At 42.4% G+C, this 21,503-nt stretch overlaps 2 protein-coding genes across 3 annotated transcripts in view; both read left to right on the top strand.

Moving 5' to 3' along the window:
• Positions 1–109: 109 nt before the first annotated feature.
• Positions 110–7,365, top strand: NUDT21 (nudix hydrolase 21). Its single transcript, XM_053953020.1, has 7 exons — positions 110–332; positions 2,502–2,702; positions 3,824–3,887; positions 4,549–4,638; positions 5,271–5,346; positions 5,717–5,831; positions 7,073–7,365. Exons 1-7 carry the CDS (start codon positions 217–219, stop codon positions 7,092–7,094), a joined length of 684 nt encoding a protein of 227 aa, XP_053808995.1. The 5' UTR covers positions 110–216; the 3' UTR covers positions 7,095–7,365.
• A 1,543-nt stretch (positions 7,366–8,908) lies between these two features.
• AMFR (autocrine motility factor receptor) overlaps positions 8,909–21,503 on the top strand; it is a 28,397-nt gene continuing 15,802 nt past the window's right edge. The window contains exons 1-7 of one of the 2 annotated variants that reach the window (XM_053952742.1): positions 8,909–9,275; positions 10,727–10,819; positions 12,486–12,650; positions 14,438–14,590; positions 17,850–17,890; positions 19,599–19,731; positions 20,246–20,379. In XM_053952742.1, coding sequence (XP_053808717.1) covers positions 9,054–9,275; positions 10,727–10,819; positions 12,486–12,650; positions 14,438–14,590; positions 17,850–17,890; positions 19,599–19,731; positions 20,246–20,379 — 941 coding nt within the window. In that variant the 5' untranslated portion in view covers positions 8,909–9,053. Of the gene's footprint in view, positions 9,276–9,737; positions 10,101–10,726; positions 10,820–12,485; positions 12,651–14,437; positions 14,591–17,849; positions 17,891–19,598; positions 19,732–20,245; positions 20,380–21,503 lie in introns of those variants that run through there. The other variant, XM_053952744.1, reaches the window with a different exon arrangement.

Raw genomic sequence — 21,503 nt, 5'->3', positions numbered from 1 at the left:
TGCGGTCCCCGCGCTTCGCCCGCGGTGGCCAATCGGATCGTGCGGGCGCGGGACGGGAAGCCGTTGGCCAATGAGCGAGGAGAAGCGGGGCGGAGCGCGGCGGGTCCCAGCAGGCGGCGCGGCGCTGAGGGCTGGGCGGGTGTTAATGGCGGACGCCGCTCCCGCCGGCCAGAAGTGATTGACCGCTCCCGCCGCTTGTTCCCGCCGCTTCTCGCCATGTCCGTGGTGCCGCCCAACCGCTCTCAGACCGGCTGGCCCCGCGGGGTGAACCAGTTCGGGAACAAGTACATCCAGCAGACGAAGCCGCTCACGCTGGAAAGGACCATCAACCTGTGAGCGCCGCCTCGGGCCTGTCCGGCTCTGCCCCCTCCCGTCCCGCCCCGCTGGCGAGCTCATCCCCGCTCCCTCAGCAGGCTCGGCGGGATTTTCCCTCAGTTTCCGCCGTGTGAGGTCCGGAGGCTCCTGGCCCTTCGCAGGGCTGGGGGCACAGCGGTGGCAGAGCCCGAGTGCCGATGGGGGCCCGCCGCCCTCACAGGGGCTGCTGAGCCGCGCTGAGGATACTGAGGGTACCGAGGGCTTGCCGGCCTTCGTGGGAGTGTGGAGTATTTGGTGTAAATATTGTAGTGCTTAGAAACAGCGTCTGGCTCGGGAGATGTGAACCCCAAGTAACACAGGAAAGGTTTAGGTGTGTTGAGTATGACAGACATTTTCACGCTCTCATAGGCATCCGGAAAGGCGGCAGAGAGAGACAGGGTTTTTTCTTGGCCTCGCTGGGGTTTGGGCTGATCCTGGGCAGTCATTAGGATGTGGCTGGATGTGCCTGGTGTTTGTGGATTGTCTGGTACAGGTGTTGGAGATAAAATTCAGAGTGTTTCCTACCACAGAAATTCATCATAGATACAAACTACTTACTAATAAGTATTCATGTATTTTTTATGAGAAGTCATATATTTTTGCTTCTTCCAGTAAATCTGGTGGATTTGGGACGTGTTCTTTGCTATGTAAATCTGTCAAGTTGCAAAAACCAGCAAATGTTAGCTGCAACAGTTAATATTCAATGTTAGCTATTAATCACTGACACTTTTGTGGTTTTTTGGTGTAGCTGAGTTTATTCACAGAGTCATGTGGAAGTTCAAATATGAACTTCAGAAATTGGAATATGTCTATCGGGTTTCTGAAGCAAAGACTCATCATGAAGCTGTGTTGCCAGCAGCATTTTTTTTAAGTTGAGACTGAGGGTTTTGATGTACAGACTAATGCATCCACATTAGTATAGTATGGGTTAGCTTAGTAGGTTATTATTAAATCCATTTGTGTATCTAAAAATGGAAACGAAGGGAAAAAGAAATGTAGATGGTTTTAAACTATAAGTGGGGGAGCTTGTTAGTAAATGAACCTGTGGTTTGGAAGCTGGTTGTTTTGGGTCTCTCGTCTACATGAGAAAAGGCTCTAACAATGGTAACTGGCTTGTTATTTTAACCACTGTAAAACATGAGGAAAATTGGAGGAGGAGGGGGGCTGGAATTTAAGGGGAGAAGAGTGTATGCTAGTAAAGTTTGACATGTCTGGGGAAGGAATCCATGCCAAGAAGCATCTCAAGGAAAACATAAGATCAGTCATTCATTCTGTTAATTCAGTTGCTGTGTGCCACAAGTCAGTAAAACCATGGTGATTACTCATCACTGCTCTTCCCAGAACCATTTTCTTCTCGCTTTTGACTTAGCTGGGTGATTCTGTCTTTCCTCCAGGTCTCCTGCCATCAGACCTCTCTGTTAAATGGATTTAATTGTACAATAACAGTCCCCTGTTGTCCTCTGTGCTGTCTTGGACTGACCCATTTCTTGCCTAACCTTTCCTTTCTTTCTGTTTTCAGTCCCTCTTATCTGGAGAAATCGCCGAGTTTCTGCTGCACTGTTCCAGGAGTGCAGGCACCCAGCACCAGCCCAACAGAGGGATCTGCTCACACTCTTGATCCTACCCCAGGCTCCCAACCCTGTACTCAGAAACCCAGCATTTCTCCTCTTCTGTGATCCACATGTCTGATTTCCCACTTCAAAACAAAACCACTTCTAACAGTTTAGTTCTCAGGCTTCATTACATCTGCAGAAGAAAACCTGCAGTCCTGTGCAGCTTCCTTCCTTCCCAGCAGAGCCTTTTCTCCAGTCTCTTTTCCAGCTCCTGTCAGTTTCATCTGCCTTTTCCGTGCAGCGTGGAGATCAAAGAGGGTGGCTGTTGAATGACAGTTGGTTCTGTGCTTCTTTTCCTTCTTTTGAGCCTGCATCAGGCTAGAGTGCAGCTCAACAGGACTGTCTGTGCTTGTTTGTTCCATAGTTCAGATCTCCCTGGGACACGGGCCTCATAAGCCACTAACAAAGACTTTTAGCCCTGCACTATGACTTACCCATCAAGCAGTGAAGGGTCTGCCTCAGGCTAGATGCTGTGTCATGGTGATTTAAATTAGATTTCTTGTTATGCAGTAACATTTTTTCTCCTCCTTACAGGTATCCTCTGACAAATTACACGTTTGGCACAAAGGAGCCTCTGTATGAGAAGGACAGTTCCGTGGCAGCTCGGTTTCAGCGCATGAGAGAAGAGTTTGACAAGATAGGCATGAGGCGGACAGTGGAAGGAGTTCTGATTGTGCATGAGCACAGGCTGCCCCATGTGCTGTTACTGCAGCTGGGTACAACTTTTTTCAAGCTGTAAGTGTCTGTTTCCTAAGTGTAACTGCAGTTTATTGTCACAAACCACTAAATGTGGGCTAGAGGTTAAACTGTGGCCAACTGCTCAATGTTTTGAATGGGATTCATTGCTTGTAAAAGACTTAGTCTGGAAAGTATTTTTTGAATGGTGGGGTTTCCATCTAAAGTGTGTTTGACTCTGCTTGTGAGGGGGATGATTTAGTTTGGAACTGACTGGGAATCTTAGTTACAGTGCATCACTGCAGTAAAATCTTGTTTAAAACTCATTATCAGCAGTTGATGTGTTTTACTTGCATTGTGAAAGCTGTTATGCCTCAGTTGCTTATGCTGTGTCCATAAAAATGGGCAAGTGGAGGCCAAGGACTAACCCCCTGTAAATGCAGAATGATACCTCTTTACAAACTAATGGCTGAGCTGGGATAGCTAGAAAGGTAGGCATCTAAATTTGAGAAAATTGCTTCAGTTCATCTCATAGTTATCACAGCCAGACTGAAGTTTTAGTGATTGCATATGGATGTAGTGATGGTGGTGACTTTATTTTTTAAACTAGATGGCCTTGACTTGTCTCATATTACCATGCTTGTGTTCTTGTTTTTCTGTTTTAACATTTTATATTGTTCTCAATTTTGTGTGTATGTTAAGTCTAATTTTACATCTAGGTTAGTTTTTGAAGGGCTGTTGCGGACAAACTAGGCAAGACTTTGAAAATGAATAATCCTGCATAATTTTCCTGCATGAGTTTTATTTTCTGCTTTCTGTGTGCTTCAGTGAGTGCTGGTTTTGTGATAAGAACAAATAAAGGCAGTATTTACAGCCCTTCAGTTTCTGGTTATTGTTAAAACTTTACCCTATAAGGGTCTGAGTTAATATCATGTGTATTGTTATAGTTTTTCGTGCTGAACTGAAAGTATTTTATGCAGTGGTTATTTTTTAAGGGACATAAATAGCCATTTTAGTTTCAGTTGAGGTGAAAGCTATGCTGCTGTCTTCAAATTCAGCAAAACTAGATCTGGAACTCCTGACTTAACAGCCATAAGCCTGGAAGCACATTGGAACGTGACTGTGAAGATTGGTACATGCAATAAAATAACTTTGGCTTTCATCATTGATTATTTTAACAGACCTGGTGGTGAACTCAATCCAGGAGAAGATGAGGTGGAAGGGCTCAAACGTTTAATGACAGAGGTCTGTTTTCTTTCATTATATTGCTGTAGGAGAATGTTGCATTAATTTAGAACTACCAGAATAAGATAAAGCATTAGAGTAGTATTCTTACCATTGTTGTTATTTTGTTGCTTTTGTGATGTTCTCAGGTAGTTAACAAATAAAGCAGTCAAGTTTTCATTTATCTGCATCATGAGTGTGGCTGACTCCTACCTGCTGCTCAAGTCCTGTGTTCATTTGCAGCTTTGCTTTCTGACTGGCTTCAGGCAAGTGAGTGTAGAGATGAGCAATAAAATATGTTGTGGAGGACAACCGATGGGGACTTGCCTTTGAGATAGTCCTCCCAATGCACCATTTTCTCCAAGTAGCTAAATTAATTCTGCTAGATAATGTAACAATATGCTTCATTCTTCCCATTGGTCTGATAGGACTCATTCCAGCTGAGTACAGCATAGATTTTGAAACGCTTTCTAGAGTGCCCTTGTCCTACCAGGTGAAGCTTTTACTTAAAAAATCTCACTTTATACAAAAATACTCTACAGTTCTATTGAAAGCTGTCTCAGAGTAGTTATGAACTACATCAGACACGTATTACAGCAAGTCTTTTTGCTTCCAGTATGTGTTTACTAAAATAATTTCCTTGAGGTAGTTTGAGGTCTGATTAGTACTGGATTTTTGATAGATACTGGGTCGTCAGGATGGTGTTCAGCAAGACTGGGTGATTGATGACTGCATTGGCAACTGGTGGAGACCAAACTTCGAACCTCCACAGGTGAGTACTCCCGTGGGCTTCCATCTTCTTTGGTCAAGTTCTGTCTTCTAAAAGCCCTCAGCCTTCCAGATGGGCTTCTTGAGTACCTGCTGCACGAGCAATTAGTTTTTCTGGGTTTTGTCTATTTCATTTCCTTTCTATGACTGAAGATAAACTACAGCCTTTTTTTTTGAATGAAAACTCTTGTCTTCTCACACCTCTCCTGATGGATGAGAAACCACGAGATGTAGTAGCTTCCAGTTCTATGTTGAGACATATGCACCATTTAAATTCCTTTTGTAGCCACAATGGAGGCTCTTGCACTGCTGCTTATGGAACAAATGCCCTAGTCTCACTACCCTATTTCTAAGGGCTTTAATATTGAAAATCCTTGCTTAGTTTGCTTTTATACATTTCTGTTTTATTGGGTTGTGATATTGGTGCCACTTCTAGAGCCTGTCAATAGTTGTGACAGCAACAGCATTCCTTTCTTAAGTACTTTCTTATGAAAATGGTTTTCTTTGATGCCATGAAAGAATAATATATGGCACACTGAAAACTTGTACAGGGCTTGATAATTTATCAAGTAGTATTTAAGATTACACAATATTTTCAAAGCTCTGTACAACTGTTTTTTACCATTTTTCTTCTAGTATCCATATATCCCAGCTCATATTACAAAGCCAAAAGAACACAAAAAGCTATTTTTGGTCCAGCTTCAAGAAAAGGGTAAGTGTTTGTTTGCATCAAAGGGTTGTATTTGTAACAATGTTTAAATGCTTGCATTTCACTCAAGGAAAACAAAGTTGTGATTGTGATGTTATACCAAGATATGTATGCTTGCAGTTGTTTGTGGTTGATCACTAATAAAGTTAAATGCTGGTATTTGTTTTGAAGGTACATGAGTTCCTAGTAAATTTTCATTCCTGCTCCTGCATCAGTCTGTGTACAGAATGTGAATCCCATATTTAACTAGAAAAGCCATAAACCTGCTTGAGTGCTCTATGTAGTTAACTTGTTTTGAGGTCTGTGGGGAATTATGGTATCTTGGCTGAATGTGTGCTGTTTTTTTGATTCATCAACTTGTATTTGTTTTTAGCTTTGTTTGCAGTCCCCAAAAATTACAAGCTGGTTGCTGCACCATTGTTTGAGCTCTATGACAATGCACCAGGATATGGACCTATTATTTCCAGCCTTCCTCAACTTTTGAGCAGGTATGTTGTATTTGTATAGTGGTTCTTGGGAACATGGTTTGCTGTGGGACACCAGAGCAAGGCAAGGTGCTACAGAAACCAACTTGAAAAGGTGGCATCTATCCCAAAGATTCTGCTTCAGATGAGCTGGATGGACGCTTTTGAGGCACTGATCACAACTGACTAGCACCAAAGTCCTACCTAGCAGCTGTAGCTAAGGAAGAAATGGAAGATGTGAGGATGAGGCTGTGCACAGACTGAGGAACAGCTTCTTGTAGTTATTGGGGACAGCTGGAGAGTTAAAGCCAGGATGTAAATTTGAAGCACTGAGTTAGGTATGCATGTTATCACAGCTTTGTGCTGGTTAAATGTGGTGGGTTTTTTACACTCTGTAGTAGAGTTAATGAAGTGTAGCATCTTTATGACACAAATATCTGTAGGGACAGCTGTATTTTTTTCTTTCTCTTGCAATGTATACCATGCTTTGACTTTATTACTTGGAAATGGCTTATGGCTTGTCTCTCTAGAGCTCACTGGTCTCTTACTGAGAGAATGTTCAGGCATACCAGGAGTCCCACAGCCTGCCAGTTCTTCCTCAGGAAAGTAGTTGTCACCTACCTACTATGATGAAAAAAGTATGTTAGCAGAATGTTAGCACTGGTGTTGCCCATAATATTCTTCTGAGTATTATTCTCTCTAGCCCAAATTTTGGCTTCCCCTCCTCTAAAGACAGCAGGTACTTCCTCTTGAGTACCAGCAAAACACTGTCTGTTATGCAGGTTGGGTAGTGGTGCAACAGACACATCCAAAGGCTGGGCATCTGGAAGCTGAGATGGATGTTTGCTTCCACAGTTATTTATGAAACTTAGCTGGGAAAAATTCTCTCTTCAGTATGTCTGTATGTTCCCCTTGGAACATGTAAGGTTGGTATAGCAGCAGAAATGCTGCAAAAGAGTTGCTGATGGAGGAATGTAACTCTCACTGTGATTTATGTACCTATGATCCTGTTTTAGGAGATGAAATGTTAATAATTAGTTCTTCTGCAACCATAAGAGACAGTTGTGCAATGCTAGTGTAGGATTGGCTGTTAAAAATTATGTATGTACTGCTATACTGTAAAGCTGTCTTATTAAAAAATGTACTTTTGTCCTGTCAGGTGGATGCTTATCCAGAGCAGAAACAAAATACTTGCTTATTCATTCAAAAATGCCCTTTAAAAAAGAATGAAAATTCCTCACTTGGTATAATCCTTTTAATTTTAGGTTCAACTTTATTTACAACTGAATTCCTATATACCTGAAGACTCCAGTAGAAGAAGCCGTCTCTGTGAGCACAGCTTTGAACTGTAGAGAAACGAATATGTGTGACACAAGGATTTTTTTTAAGTCATTCTGTTCCTGAAGGTCACTAAACATTCTAGGGTATGAACAGAGAAGTGAATCTCAACTGTTTAGCTAGAGAGATGGCAATGGGCTACCAGTGTTATAATCCCTCATCATTGTAATACTCACCAATTTTTTGTTTTGTATGACATTAAACAATATGGTTAAGATTCTGTTTGTCTTGGGTTTGGTTTGCTTTCTGTTATGTTTTTTTTCAGGTTTTTTTTTTCTTTTTGTTTTTTTTCCTTCTGTTTATTAGTTGTTTTATTTTTCCTTATTGTCTTTTACTTTTAGATGCATATTTTAAACTTTATTACTTTTCTTCAGGAATACAGATGATCTTGGAATGAGGAGGAGCTAAGCCATTCAGAGCCCATTCAGATGCTGTGATCTTTATCCGTGAGAAGGGACTATCCCTAGGATCAGGGAGAAATGAAATAGCTTAAGTGGATTCAATATTGTTTTGAGTCTTAATTAACTTGGAGACCAGAACTGCTTTTTTGAGGGACAATGAGTACTTAAAGGCAAGTGTAGCCTTTACCTTTTTTACCAGAACAGATCTGTTTGTACAGGGTTTGGAGGAGATGCAGCATGTGTCTGTTCCTTCAGTGTCCCCTTAAGACAGTAACAACCCCAAAAATTCTGTTGGACTGGTCTGAGATACAGTTAAAATAGGGAAAGTGAGGTTAATTTTGCATATTTTTCCTTAGCTATGGGACAGAATTAGGGTCATGCTGAAACACTTAGTCAATGCCACATGCAAGTGGTTCAATGTTATGCTGTCCTGTGCTGTCTCATCCTGCAAGGGATACCCACTTTTGCTTTTTCTCAACGTTTCAGTTTCTTGTAGGCAGTAAATATCAATCTTTCTAATTCTGGGGGTTTTACATGCTTGGCTAAACATAAAGTCCAGTTGGATGTGACACTTCCCAATGCTTTTAGTCTTCTATAATTTTGCTTAATGAATGAGTCTTTGAAAGATTTGTTTCCAAGTTCTGCCTCTGATCAGAAGATGCACTGTTACTTGTGCACTGTCCTCTTTTATGAAGGCAGGGTTGGAGAGTGCCTGCTGCCAAGAGAACTGAATCTTGCCAAAGTGCTTGCCTCTGCTGCCATCTGCACTGGTAAGCAACGTACAGAACAATCCTGACAGCTTGGTGCTTTGGTCAAATTGAAGCTGTGCAGTATGGCAAATGTACTGCAAAATGCTGGGAAAGGTAGTGCAAGGGCTGTTCACTTTGGTCCTATGGAAGGAAGGGCCAGACAGATGGTGAGTAGAGTGTATGGTTTCTTAGCTACCAGCTAGGGGAAATACAGGTAGCAGGGGAGTGGAAAACAGAACATTTTTTGCCTGCAGAAGTAAGGACAGGCAGGTAGAAGTTTGGAAGTCAGATGCTGCAAGAACAAGGAGCAGAGTGCAGCTTTTGAGACCTGGCACTTAAGAGCACCTCTCACCTTACCACACGGTAGTTTGTGAGACTAATTCTTGTTCCAGGCTGCCTGTGGAAGGGCGCTGCTCCTGCAGTCTCTACGCGCTCTCCTCTGCCACCCTGCCTGTAGGTTTGGGGCCTCCCGAAGGCGCCTCTAATTCCCCCACGCGCGGCTCCCGCGGTGCGGCCGCTGTCCCGGGCGCGGGGGTGCGGGGCAGGGCCGGGCCGGTGGAAGCGCCGCCCCGGCCGTGACTCAGCGCGCGGGGTGACGGGCGGACGCGGCGCCCGGAGCCGGGGCGGAGGGTTCGGGCCCGGTCTGTTTCCTTTATCCAGTGGGGGCGGCTCGCCCGGCCCCGGGGAGGGGCGGCGGGGCGGGCGTTAAGCCGGGGGAGCGCGGCGAGCCGGGGCCGGGCGCTGGCGAGGGCTCCGCGATGCCGCTGCTGTTCCTGGAGCGCTTCCCCTGGCCCAGCCTCCGCACCTACACGGCACTCAGCGCCCTGGCGCTGCTGGCCGCCGGCCTCAGCGCCTACCGCGCCCTCAGCCAGGCTCCCGGCGGGGCGGCGGGCACCGAGTCGGCCGAGACTCAGCGCTGCGCCGGCCCACGGGCCCTGGACGTCGCCTACTACCTGCTCTCCGACAGCCTCTGCGTCTGGGTGAGCCCGGGGCGGCGGCGGGGCCTGCGGGCCCGCGGCCTGCGGGGCTGGCATCGGGATCGGCCTCTGCCGGCACCTCCCCGCGGCCGGGGGGAGGTGGGCGGGTCCGGGGGGGTGTTTGTTACTGTTGTTTGAAAACTGCTTGCGGAATGAAGAGGGGGCTCGGCTGGGTTTCCCCTGCCAGCCCCGGGCCGCCTCCGCAGCCGCTTCCCTTCCTGCCTGGCCGGGGCTGTGGGGCAGCGTTAGAGCCGAGCGCCCAGAGAGTTCAGCCCGCGGCTTGTGCTTCGCTCCCCGAGCGCCTCCCGCTCGTCCTGGCCGGGGGGTTTGGGAGAAGCTGTCGGGAGCGTTTGCTGCGGTTCCAAGCGCTTGCTGGGCTTAAGCTTCGCCAAGTACTGCCCGACCTGCTCTGCCAGAAATCAGAGTTAGGGGCTGTCAGGTATTCGAGCCTTGCTGCCTTTATTTATTTTCTTTTTAATAGCACTGAAAGTTCTGTAGGTAAGAGGAAACATTCTCACCGTTTAAGGAAAAAAAAAAATCTGTACTTTTTAAAGCCCAAACCTCATAATGGTTTATGAATTTTGGCTCACTGATTAGCAGTTGAAATAAAGGCTCAACAAGGGGATATTGGATACTTTGCTGAGTTGTTGCTGTTGAACTTTTCATCTGTCTGTCACTCAAAGGTGGCAGTAGTTGGACATCTGCTTCACAACATACTTGCTTGACTGAGGTGCTGGTTTTTAATATACCAAATATATTCATCCTGTTGAAACCTGGTCTCACAGCCTTAAGAGTCCTGGAAAAGTTATGTCCTTTGGAAATGACAGGGTGAGGCTTCATCATCTACCTTCTAGCCTTTTTAGTGTCCTGCTTAGGTCAAAAGTTAATTACAAGTGCCTTTGCCAAATATGAGATAGCAGTTTTCCCAGGCCCATGTGTTCTGCTTCTTGCCACTTTGCTGTAAAGAAGTTTTCTAAGAAAGCCTCAACCAGTGTTACTACTGAAGGGCTGTGTGCTATTCAGAATGTTTTGAGGCAACCTCTGAATCCTCTTACTGTAACAACAGATTCAAACTGGATTTTTCTCATCTGCCATATGTTAAACAAAAGGAGCATCTTGGTGATCTCTAAGTTTTGTCCCCATGTTCTTTTATGGAATTTGCTAATCTGTATGAAAGAATTTGTTGTGAAGAGGTAGAGCAGTTTGTTGGCTTTACTGCTGTATCAAACTGACTGTGTTAGTATTTCTAGAAAAAAAAAAAAAAAAACAACAACTTAGACTTAGCTACTTCATGTGTCTTAGAAGAGGCCAGGCTTAAATTTCATCAAAAGAAAAGGCAACTAATACTGTTCTGTGAACAATGGCAGGTTTTGTTAGACTTCTTCATTCCCCTTCTCTCCCTTCTTCTAAATAGGGCAAAAGTATTTGTCACTGACTGCTTTATTTCTTTCCAGGTATTAGTGAACACTGCCTGCTGTTTTCTGATGCTGGTTGCTAAGCTAATCCAGTATATGGTGTTTGGTCCTCTTCGTGTCAGTGAGAGGCAGGTGAGACAGCAAACAAGGAAACTGTGAAACATGACAAATAAAATCACATGGTGTGATTTTTCTATATGGAATTGCTGAAACTGCACAAGAAAAATAAATTTTACAATATATGTCTTACCATTTGGTTAGCTAGTATATCCACAGCCACAAGCTTCCAGTTTATTTTGAAGAGAATTTTTCCTATTGTATTTTATAAGCCCACAGTCAGCTTGAAAGATCCTGTGTCTTTAATGAACTCTGTTAGATTCCTTAGAAGCACACCTCACTTCAAAACACTTGTAACGTGTTCTTCTCTATCCTGCCTGCACCTGGCAGCATTTCTCCCTTACATTTTGTAGTTGTCAACACTGGCAGTTTTGAGCTCCCTCTTTTGTACCTTGACTGCTGGAGAAGTGCTTTCCATCCTCATACACTGAGTAGATGGTTTATCAACCTGCAGGTTTAAGAGGGAGTAGGCAAGAAAATCCCCAGAGAAAGGAGGTGAGCAGGACAGAAAACAGAGGATGTTTAGTTCTGCTCTTGTCTATGTGAGAATGTTTGTAAAAATTCAGCAAAGAAACTATGAAAGCCCAGAGTTTTTAAAAACAGGATCCTGCAGAAGATGAAAGCAGCAGCAGGACCTTGAATAGTATTTTTTTTTTTTTTAATGAGGCAAATGCATAAGTTGCTCGCGTAAATGTAGAAGCAATGGTTTGGAGTGTGGTCGCATATTAAAAAAAAGTCTGTAAAAGGAGTTCTATAGGAGGAATCAGGCCATGATGATCTTTGACATGCAGAGCTGAGGCACACAAAGCCTCATTAATAACTGTGGATCTCTCAAAGCCTATTGTATTTGTAATTCATACCTTGTAGAGGCTCTGAGTGGTGTGTTAAAACCAAGCCACTATCAAACTGCAGTGGGCCAGATTGTTTCTGCAGTCCATGTTGACTATAAGGATGTGGAATTTTAACTGGTGATGGTTTCCAGGATATTCTCTACCCTCTTAAAAACTGACATGAGAAGCAGTAGCAGTGTGGGTCCATTTGTGTTTGGACAGTGGGAGTTTGCCTCAGTTGTCATGTAAAGGAAAGCTGCTTATTAATACTGGCGAGCCCAAAACAGCAGCATCATTAAGGATTTCAGGACCTGTTTTAACTAAACTCCTGACTTCATCATGTACTTTAACAAAACATTTTGTTTCATAAATTTCTTAATCCACTCCAAGCTGGCTTGCTGTCTGCTGCTTGAGAACATCATATTATTTCTTTCATACTTTGTGTATGTGGGAACAGTTTTATTTTAATTGCTCATCCATCTCATTCTCCACTGCAGGCATTGTGGTTCTTAAGAACAGACTTCATCATCTTTTCTTAATCATCCATACTTTTTGGCAGGTTTTTGGAAGCAAGGTGCTAGGCAATTTGGGCATCTTGACTAACTAACTGTGACAGCTATTCCAGCAGAGAGGACTGTGTGTTTGCAGCCTGGTAGCTGAGTTGCTTGGGCATGAAGACTCAAACTGAGATCAGACTTGCTTTGTGCTGAGCACTGTTTCAGGAATATTGCAGGAAACTGCACTGTGTGCTGTATAGCACAGTTATGCTGCCATGGTACAAGAAACTAGATAGACAGTAAGGTCTGCTGGTATTTTTAATATGTTTCTTACTTGAGTCTCTTCCATTACAGCATCTCAAGGATAAATTCTGGAATTTCATTTTCTACAAGTTTATCTTCATTTTTGGTGTGCTGAATGTTCAGACAGTGGAAGAAGTAGTGATGTGGTGCCTCTGGTTCTCTGGACTTGTGTTTCTCCATCTGATGGTTCAGCTCTGCAAGGATCGCTTTGAATATGTAAGTTTTGATTAAGAGCTGTCTTTTGGGGCATGCAAATTCTGTTTCTGGATCAGGCACTGGCTCAGATAAGGTACAAACAGATCATTTAGACCTTTTCCACACCTTGTGGTACTGAACATGTGCACTTTCCATTTGCTTCAAATACTTGCTTTAAAGTACAATGTCAGTCTTACTCCTTCAGTTTTCCCATGAGACAAATGGAGCTGAAGATACCTATTTTCTGTAATAAATGGCTCCTTATATGTGCCCTGTAATTACTGTTACATAACTGGATGAGATGGCTTCATAGCGCTCCTTAGTAAAGACATCTTAACAGCAGAGCATCCCTTAGATTGGTGCCCTTTAGGGTTGGCCTATGGAGCCTGTTTCTGCAGATTCTGTACTCAGGTTTCACACTCACTTAGATACACTGAATTTTGACTGCCAGTGTCTTTACAATATACTGTGCAGTTTTCTCTCTAAGCTGCATTCCACTTTGTATTAATACCAGGAATAAATTAGGTAGAGATGCAGAAATTGAAGGCTAGACAAGGAAGAAGAAACTGTAATTTAAACAGTAAATCTTGGCCTTTAAACTATAATAGGCCTGCATTTTCCTAGGCTCCTCTCTCCTGGCATAGAAGTTTGACCTGAATTGAATCCATGAATTTGTTTTGGTAGAGCTGGGCTTTGCAGGTGTTTTTTTTTTTTTTTTTTTATAGTAATGTCCAGTAAGGCCTGTTAATTCACAGGTAGCTAAGCACTTAAATTTGAAACTGAATTGGCTAAGGTTAGGAAAATTAAGACAACAGTGAACAAGGCAGTCATCTGGTATTTTTAATCTTGTTCAGAAAGCTGTGAAAGAATACGAGTCACATGGGAAGAAATCTTTATTATATTCTTTTTTGCATTCAAAGCATGCATAGTCAGTTTTTGCTTGGACAAATGATACTTGTATGATTTGCCTTGTGAAGATGGGGCATGTGGAGCTGAATCAGATACAAAGAATTAAGAAAGAACCCATTTAAAAAAAACCCATGGGAATCAATTTGTAAATCAGATCAGAGTGAAGCTTTGGGTAACTCCTTCTTTCCTTGTCCTATTCTTTCTCATCCTGCCCTGGAAAAAAGAGGATGGACCAACATCTGCTTGGGTTGCTTTTGATTTAGACAGACCAGATGTAGCCCTCTGTTCAGGTAGTTTAGAGATTTAGCACACTTTGCATGCTATTGAATGAGACAACTGTTTTTGAGCAGAGTCTGTTCAGTAGTCCCTAGCTGCAGCTTAAATGTTTTTTTGGGTAGACATCTCTTTCTTCTATAAGAAAATGACAGTGGAAGAACTATGGGATGGAAGACTAAGCTGGAAAAATTCAGATCAGCTGTTTGGTGAAAAATTGGCAAAACATTGCTTGAAAACTGTGTGTTAGGTTAGGTGTCTTTGTAAAATCCATATTAATCCTAAGCAGATGCTGTGGATTTGGTGCACAGACTACTGTGTCTCTGATTTACTTGCACAGGTGATTTAAACAGCTCAAATAATCATAGCAATTGTAAATAGAAAAATTGTAACTGATTGTTAAAATGTGACTGTAAAGAACAGTAATGGGGCTTTGGGATAGTGTGTGGGTTTAGCTTTTTTCTTCATAATTTATTACTACTTAATTTCACCATTGTGAAATTGGTCTTATTCTAGAAAGCAAAAGATTTTCCTGAATGAGGTCTTGTTTGGTGGGGTGACAGTAGAAGGCAGGGTGGACGAAGTACTCCTTTAAACTGTCATGTATTTATGTATTTGTGTTGCAGCTTTCCTTTTCTCCTACCACACCCATGAGCAGCCACGTCAGAGTGCTGGCCCTGCTCATAGCCATGCTCCTGTCCTGCTGTGGATTAGCAGTTGTCTGTGGAGTTGTTGGCTACACCCATGGCATGCACACATTGGCTTTCATGGCAGCAGAGGTGAGACTTTCTTCATGTGTGTTGTGGTTTCTGCTTTGCCTTTGACCCCTCACTTTGGGGTATCCTGGTACGCAATGGATTGGCTTTTAATTCCCATAAGAAACTGTGGAGACACAAATACTCCTCTGTTTCCAGAAGTTGCCATATTGGCATGCTTTCTCTCTTTAGCCTTTAACCCTGAAAACAGTCTTAGTCTGAAGAAGAGAATGAGAGGGTAGACCTGTAAAATGATGCTGAAATCAAATGACAGACTATGAAAAATGTAATGATTGTGCTTTGTGAGCATTGCAAGAAGGGTTGGTGAAACAGCACTTGAGAGATGGAGAGTGCATGAAAGTGTAATGTGCACTTCAGCCTCTTTCTTTGAGGTTGTATTTTCTATTTCATTTCTTCCCAAAAGGAGTGAGACATCCTTTCTTTAAGGCATACTCTTATGTTTGTGTAACAAGTTGTGTCTCAGCTGAGATAAGCAAGGCATTTTTTTGCACTCCTGAACACTTTGCACTGTGGACTAAACATCAGTATGTTTGTGGAGTGAACATATGTTTTGATGTTGTGGTGGGTTGTTGCACTCTGCCTGAGGAAATGATAATCTTTAACAAAGGAGAGGAATTCAATCCAAGTATGTTGTGTTAGCACATCATTAGCTCAGATAACAAATAACGTGCAATTTATTTTTCTTCTCCTATCTTGAATTCATACTTGGAGTTAGGGAGTAGGAAGGAAAACAACTGATAGTAGAATATGATGCGTGTCACACCACAGTTCAGTTATCAATATGTCACTTTATTTTTCCATAAATATGAGAATGTGCAAGACCAGATTTGTAATAAAACAGTGGAAAGGTATTGGAAGATTTAAGTGTCTCTGAAAGGTGGGGTCTCTTTGGTGTCATGTCTCTTATCTTGGCTTGGCAGAAGGATTATCAACATTACACCAGCTTGGGGTAAGTTAATCAGGGAGTGTTGTGGTGCCTGTGTTGCCTCCTCAGTGTGTGCTATGTAGTAGTGTGAGTGTTTGGGGTTGCAGGATGGGGCCCAGTTATTCATGTCAGTGGAGCTGTTCTGTGTGCTAGCGAAGGAGTGGCTCAGTCAGTGGAAGTGTGGGGTATCCAGCCAAGCCCTGGATCCCCTGCTGTGGTGCTGGTGGGCAGTGAGGAACTTTGTGGGGAATGCAGAAGTAAGGGTCTCCTAGCTTTGCTTGCAGCCACTGCTGTTTGAGAGCATTCCTGAGCTGAGGGCTGTACAAACCCTTTGGGTTTGGTAGTCCCAGATGTACTCTGGAAAGTTGTCTGATCATTCATTGAACTTGTTTGTATGTCAGCCTCTGTAATATCCAAAGGCAACAAACTCCACATTTACTTGGCTTTGTGTACATGAAAGATGTCCTGTTTGAGTTGCTCTGAATCTTGTGTTTTATAATCACAGGGATTGGAAGGGATTTTAAAAATAATCTAGTTCCCAACCCCCCCTGCCATGGGCAGGGAATAATGTTAGCTATCATCAAATACATTTATGGTGAAAATAAGCAAAGAATCATTCCCTGTTTAATCTTTTTCATAGAATTTGTGATTTTTATCATCCTTTTGCCTGTTCTTGTACTGCCTTTCCTTCTAAGCAAAAGAATTCTAGTCTGTTTAATTTTTTCTCATAGGAGATTGCCATTTTTGAACATTTTAAATATTCCCCATATAGATTGGGCAACCATGAGTAATTTCCTTGATTTTAATACCCAGCACATATCTGAGTGGAATAAAATATTTAGGTTCCCTTCTGTATGGGTACTGGCAGTGACACCTCATAGCAGACTTCAAGCTCTTAGTAAAAAACAATAAATCTTTGAGACTGAAATGTTTTTCTGGTGATGGCTTGTGTGATGCTCCTTGAGAGGGACCCTGCCAAGTGTATTCCATTAGTGTGAATTAATTACATTAAGTTACATTAAGCTATTAATCTCTCTCCTGCAAGCATTGATTTAGCTCAGGGTTTTGAATAAAACAATAGATGTTTTTCTTGTGTTTTAGGTAACTTCCCCTTGTTCTCTGTTGCATGTCAGCATTTTTTTTTTTTTTTTTTTTGCTGCAGGGAGTGGATGTGAAATGTGCAAATGCCCAGAGAAAGCTGAGTAGGGACTTGTCTGTATTTTTGAGTAAACATTCATATTTTTGCCTTCATATATGGTGTTCAAGAATTACAGTATAGCAAGCAGTGTCCAGTCTGTATATATTTGCATGTTTTGTTTTAAAGCCAGCTAGTAAAGAGTTGGCAGATACGTTGGGTATTGCAAAAGGTTAAATATGCATAGAAGCACTTTAAGAATGCTTTTTACAGATGGAAAAATTATTCAAACCAACTGGCTTATTGCTACTTTGGGAAGTTAGTGGTTTTGATAGTTCTTCTGTCCTGTTTATAGTGCTTATGCTGACGGCATGCCATCAGAGCAGTATCACAGAAGTGGTTTCAGTTGCTCATTGTAAATCCCCTGCATCTCAGTGTCACTTGGCCCCTGCTAACTATAGGGTGGTGTGGGCAGTCTCTTGGGGAAGCATGTCTGGTGTTTTTCACTGGGAGGATAGAATGAAGAGATGGAGCACTGTGGGCTTGATGGATTACAGAGAGGTGATGGGGCCATCGTCTCTTAGATGATAAGAGCCCATGGAAATATAGTTAACCTTTTTGGTGACTTGTCTTTATACTTCTGATCTTACACTTTCTGATATACTCAGGGTTTTTTTTCTCTGTACTTAGCCTAGAAACATAAGTATGATTAAAGAGAGAAGTTATTTTAGCAGCATTTACATCTCAGGAAAGGGGGGGAATTATTTGAAATTGTGTTCCTCAAATTTTAGTTGTTCCAGTTGTTTTTTTTTAAGAAGTGGGATGAGGACAGGTAGTTGGTGGGATTGTGGTCTCAACGCTTGCTGAGTGATAATAATTGAAAGAGGCTGAGTGATAATAATTGAAAAAGGCAATGCATTCTGTGTAGTTGGGAAAAAATGACACTTAACAACAGCAATACTAGTGGCTGCTTTAAAAGCATAGTGTCTTTGGGAACAATTTCTTCCATATTTATTTGTAAGCTTCATGGTTGTCTCAGGTATATTGTGCACACAGTCATCTATAGTGACCATTGGTTCACAGGGCTTGTTAAGCTGCAATAAACGAATTTTGTGTTTTAGCTCTTGAGCTCCTGCATCTGAACCACTGTCCCTGCCAGAATGTTGTTAATATGTATGGCTTTTTTTCTTCCTCTTTTGTAGTCTCTGCTGGTGACAGTCAGAACTGCTCATGTGATTTTACGGTAAGCTTTATAAGTTATGTTTTGCAGGATGTGTGCTCAGGATGGTAGTGGATATAGCATGTTTATGCAAGAGGTGTATGTAATTACCTCATTGAATTGCAAATGCATGTTTGGAGATGGAGAGCAGCCCTAAGGAGAGACTTGGGGGTGTTGGTAGATGAGAAGCTTGACATGGCCCAGTAATGTGTGCTTGCAGCCCAGAAAGCTCAACCACATCCTGGTCTGCATCCCCACAGCATGGGCAGCAGGTCCAGGGAGGGGATTCTGCCCCTCTGCTCTGTTCTGCTGAGACTCCACCTGGAGTCTGCATCCACCTCTGGGGCTCCCAGCATGAGAAGGATGTGGACTTGCTGGAGTGAGTCTAGAAGAGGCCTTAGAGATTTTCAGAGAAATGGAGCAGCTGCTGTGGAGACAGGCTGAGAGAGCTGGGATTGTTCAGCCTGGAAAAGAGAATGCTCTGGTGAAAACTTAGAGCCCCATCCTCTACCTAAAGGGGCATCAAGAGAGCTGGAGAGGGACTTTGGACAAGGGCATAGCATGAGGGAATGACTTCAAACTGACAGAAGACAGGGTTAGATTAGATACTGGGAAAAAAAAATTCTTCCCTGTGAGAGGAGTGAGTCACTGGCACAGTGAGTGGTTGCCCATAGAAGCTGTGGATGCCCCATCCTGGAAGTGGTCACGGCCTGATTGCATGAGGCAGCCAAAGGGATTGGAAAGAGATGATCTTCAAGATCCCTTCAAACCCAAACTGTTGCAGGATTCTGTGAGATGAGCAAAGGTGGTTAGCTTTAGCCTGTGCTGTTTTTAAGCACAAATTTTGCAATTGACTTTTTTTTTGTTTTATTCGAGTGATGTGTGTCTTATCCTGAAGCCTTTATTTGAATGAAACATTATACTGGTGTTTAAGTAATTACAGGAACACTTCTTTTAAAGTCAGCTAGTAAACAGTTGGCAGATATGTTGGATAGTACAAAGGATTAAATATGTGTAGAAGCATTTTAAGAACTATTTTTACACATGGAAATGCATTTTAGGATTGCTTTTTACAGATTTGGGTTGAAATGCATAGATAGCTTTAGTGGGTGGTGATAGCTTGAGGCATGGATTAAAGTGGATGGGTGCTGCTGGATGAGGGTTAATAGATGCTACTTAATGTCATTGTACAGGGTTTGTTTTAAGGCCCTGGTCTCTCGAAGGTCAGCTTTGAAAAAAGTCCCATGCATGTGTACCTGTAACACACTTGTGTGTGCATATGTAGGCATGGTGTGTAATGCAGGAGCCTCTTTGTGCAGGTCACTGTCAGCATTTCAGGTCTGACACTGAGCTGTAGTGACTCACCTAAGAAACACCTCACATGCTGAAAAATGTGCTTCTGTAGTTACTATAATCCTAAGACTGAGTTTCAGTACCCGAAGCAGTTTTTAAAAAATGCTGCATCTTTTCTATCAGCTGGCAGTGTCTGTAGTGCCAGTGTGGGCCAAGCATTGACTGCTTTTTGCTTTTTTAAAATGTTGCTGTTTGAAACCAGTAACATTAAAACAAGTCCTCCTTGAATGAGCATAGACTGTGGGCACAGAGCCTCAGAAGGGCAAAGAATCCATATCCAGAAGTTTTTTGAAAAATGGACAAAATATTTTGAATTATAGAGATGCTGTTTAACAACAACAACAAAAAAAGAATAATGTTAATTTCCTTCCTCTTGCAGATATGTAGTTCATCTCTGGGATCTCAACCATGAAGGAACGTGGGAAGGCAAAGGCACTTACGTCTACTACACAGATTTTGTCATGGAGCTAACCCTGCTTTCCCTAGACTTGATGCATCATATTCATATGCTGGTATGAAATACTGGACATAATGCTGAACAAATAGACTGGCCTTAAAATAAAGGGTATTGGGTATACATATTTAATATTTATATTTTACTTTGCTTGTTTTAGAAACCAGATATTACAGAGAAGTTACTTCCTCCTGTGTAGTTGAAGTCATCACAAATAACTTTTTTAAGGAGTATTAACTGCTGTGTGCAATTATCTGTTTGGTAGGTGTTTAATTAGCTTTTTTTATTGAGTAATACCAGACTGAATTATTTTCATTGGCAGCAGGGGATGCTAAGCTGGACAAAACTGAATTCAGTTTATTTTCATTAATAAATGCTGTGCTGCCAAAGTTGTATGTGAAGAGGTAATGAGTGTGGTAGTACCTTTGAACATGTGTGGTTGGTCTGAATGGACCCAACAAAAGAGAAATTCTTCAGGCTGGTTTCTTGATTTCTTTGTCTCTTAAGACCTGATGCAGCTTCTTGTTTCTCATGATGCTTGTTTCTAATCACTGCTCTGTTGTTTTCCCAAGCTCTTTGGCAATATCTGGTTATCCATGGCGAGCCTGGTGATTTTCATGCAGCTGCGCTACCTGTTCCATGAGGTGCAGCGGCGAATTCGGCGGCACAAGAACTACCTGCGTGTGGTTGGAAACATGGAAGCCAGGTGAGCCCCTTACTTGCTCTGCAATCTTGATGTAGATCTAGTAGAGAGGATCCTGAGAAAATAGTTGGGATTCTTTTATGTTCCTTTGATACACAGTGGCATGATGTAAGCTGGACAGATACAATGTTCCAAACCTGACCCTTGAGTCTCTACACTTAGAGTGTGTTTTTACCCATTTGATTTGTTAGTGGGGAGACTCTTTCTGGTTTTAACAGATACGTAGGATTGAGTTGTATAATGGCAGTATTACTGGTAATGTAAAAAATGGCAAAAAAGTGAACTCCTCTGTCCAGTATTTCTTCTGTATTCTTTTGCATACTACCTTAGTGAGGTGACAGAAGCTCTGAAGAGCTCTGCCTATTTTAGCTGTCACATACTGGCTTTGGCTGTGATAGAAATCAATGCTCTTAATTTCATTAGGCCATACCATTCACTTACTGACTGAAATGAAATCAAAATATTAATTAAATCCTGCCTAGCTTTACCTATGTATTTACTAAACCTGAAGCCAACTCTAAGACTCTACCTAAAGTGGAGCCGAGAGCACCTTGGCAGTACTTCAGTCCATTCCCTTTTAGTGACGTAATATAGAGAAATTGGGAGGCCTGCTAAAACCTAATGTTATACCAAATAGTACTGCATTCTGATCCAGTGTTTTAAAAATTCATCTGTATTCTTAAAAATTTTAAGAGCCACAAGGAATTGTACTCTTTCTGTACATCACTGTACTGTTTTAATTTTAAGCCTCTGTGCATTTGATTAATTCTGATTCCTGCTGCTGTAGTCCAGGTGGAGAACGCTGGCTTGTCTAGAAATTCCTGAGGGTTTTTTTGAGAAGTTGTTTAATGGCTGTGATATTACATTAAGAGCTGCATAATAAAGTTCATCCACAATGCATTGTTTCTTTCCAGTAAGATGCAGCCACTGAACCCCTTTCAGCTGCTCGCAAAGGTGTTTGAGTTGCATGTGTCACAGACTTCTTATCTGAACAACTCGATGAGTTTTGGTCATTCTGATTGTGCTGGAAGAGCCACATTCTAACTTCCTTCTGAAGCTGCTGTTGGCAGCTGCCTTTATGTGCTTGTTCTTCAGATACATTCCACACCAGCAGTGCTGTGAAATGT

This window comes from Vidua chalybeata, chromosome 11, assembly GCF_026979565.1.
Source record: "Vidua chalybeata isolate OUT-0048 chromosome 11, bVidCha1 merged haplotype, whole genome shotgun sequence".
In the NCBI taxonomy this organism is placed as follows: domain Eukaryota; kingdom Metazoa; phylum Chordata; class Aves; order Passeriformes; family Viduidae; genus Vidua; species Vidua chalybeata.
The sequence above is the reverse complement of the archived record's forward strand: the minus strand, read 5'-3'. Positions and strand labels throughout refer to the sequence as shown.

Bases quoted from the DNA above. Each gene is read 5' to 3' on its own strand.
- NUDT21 (XM_053953020.1), top strand. From the start codon at position 217: ATGTCCGTGGTGCCGCCCAACCGCTCTCAGACCGGCTGGCCCCGCGGG. The intron at 5,347-5,716 runs GTAAGTGTTTGT...ATTTGTTTTTAG, and splicing joins GGTCCAGCTTCAAGAAAAGG to CTTTGTTTGCAGTCCCCAAA. The intron at 5,832-7,072 runs GTATGTTGTATT...TTTTAATTTTAG, and splicing joins CTTCCTCAACTTTTGAGCAG to GTTCAACTTTATTTACAACT.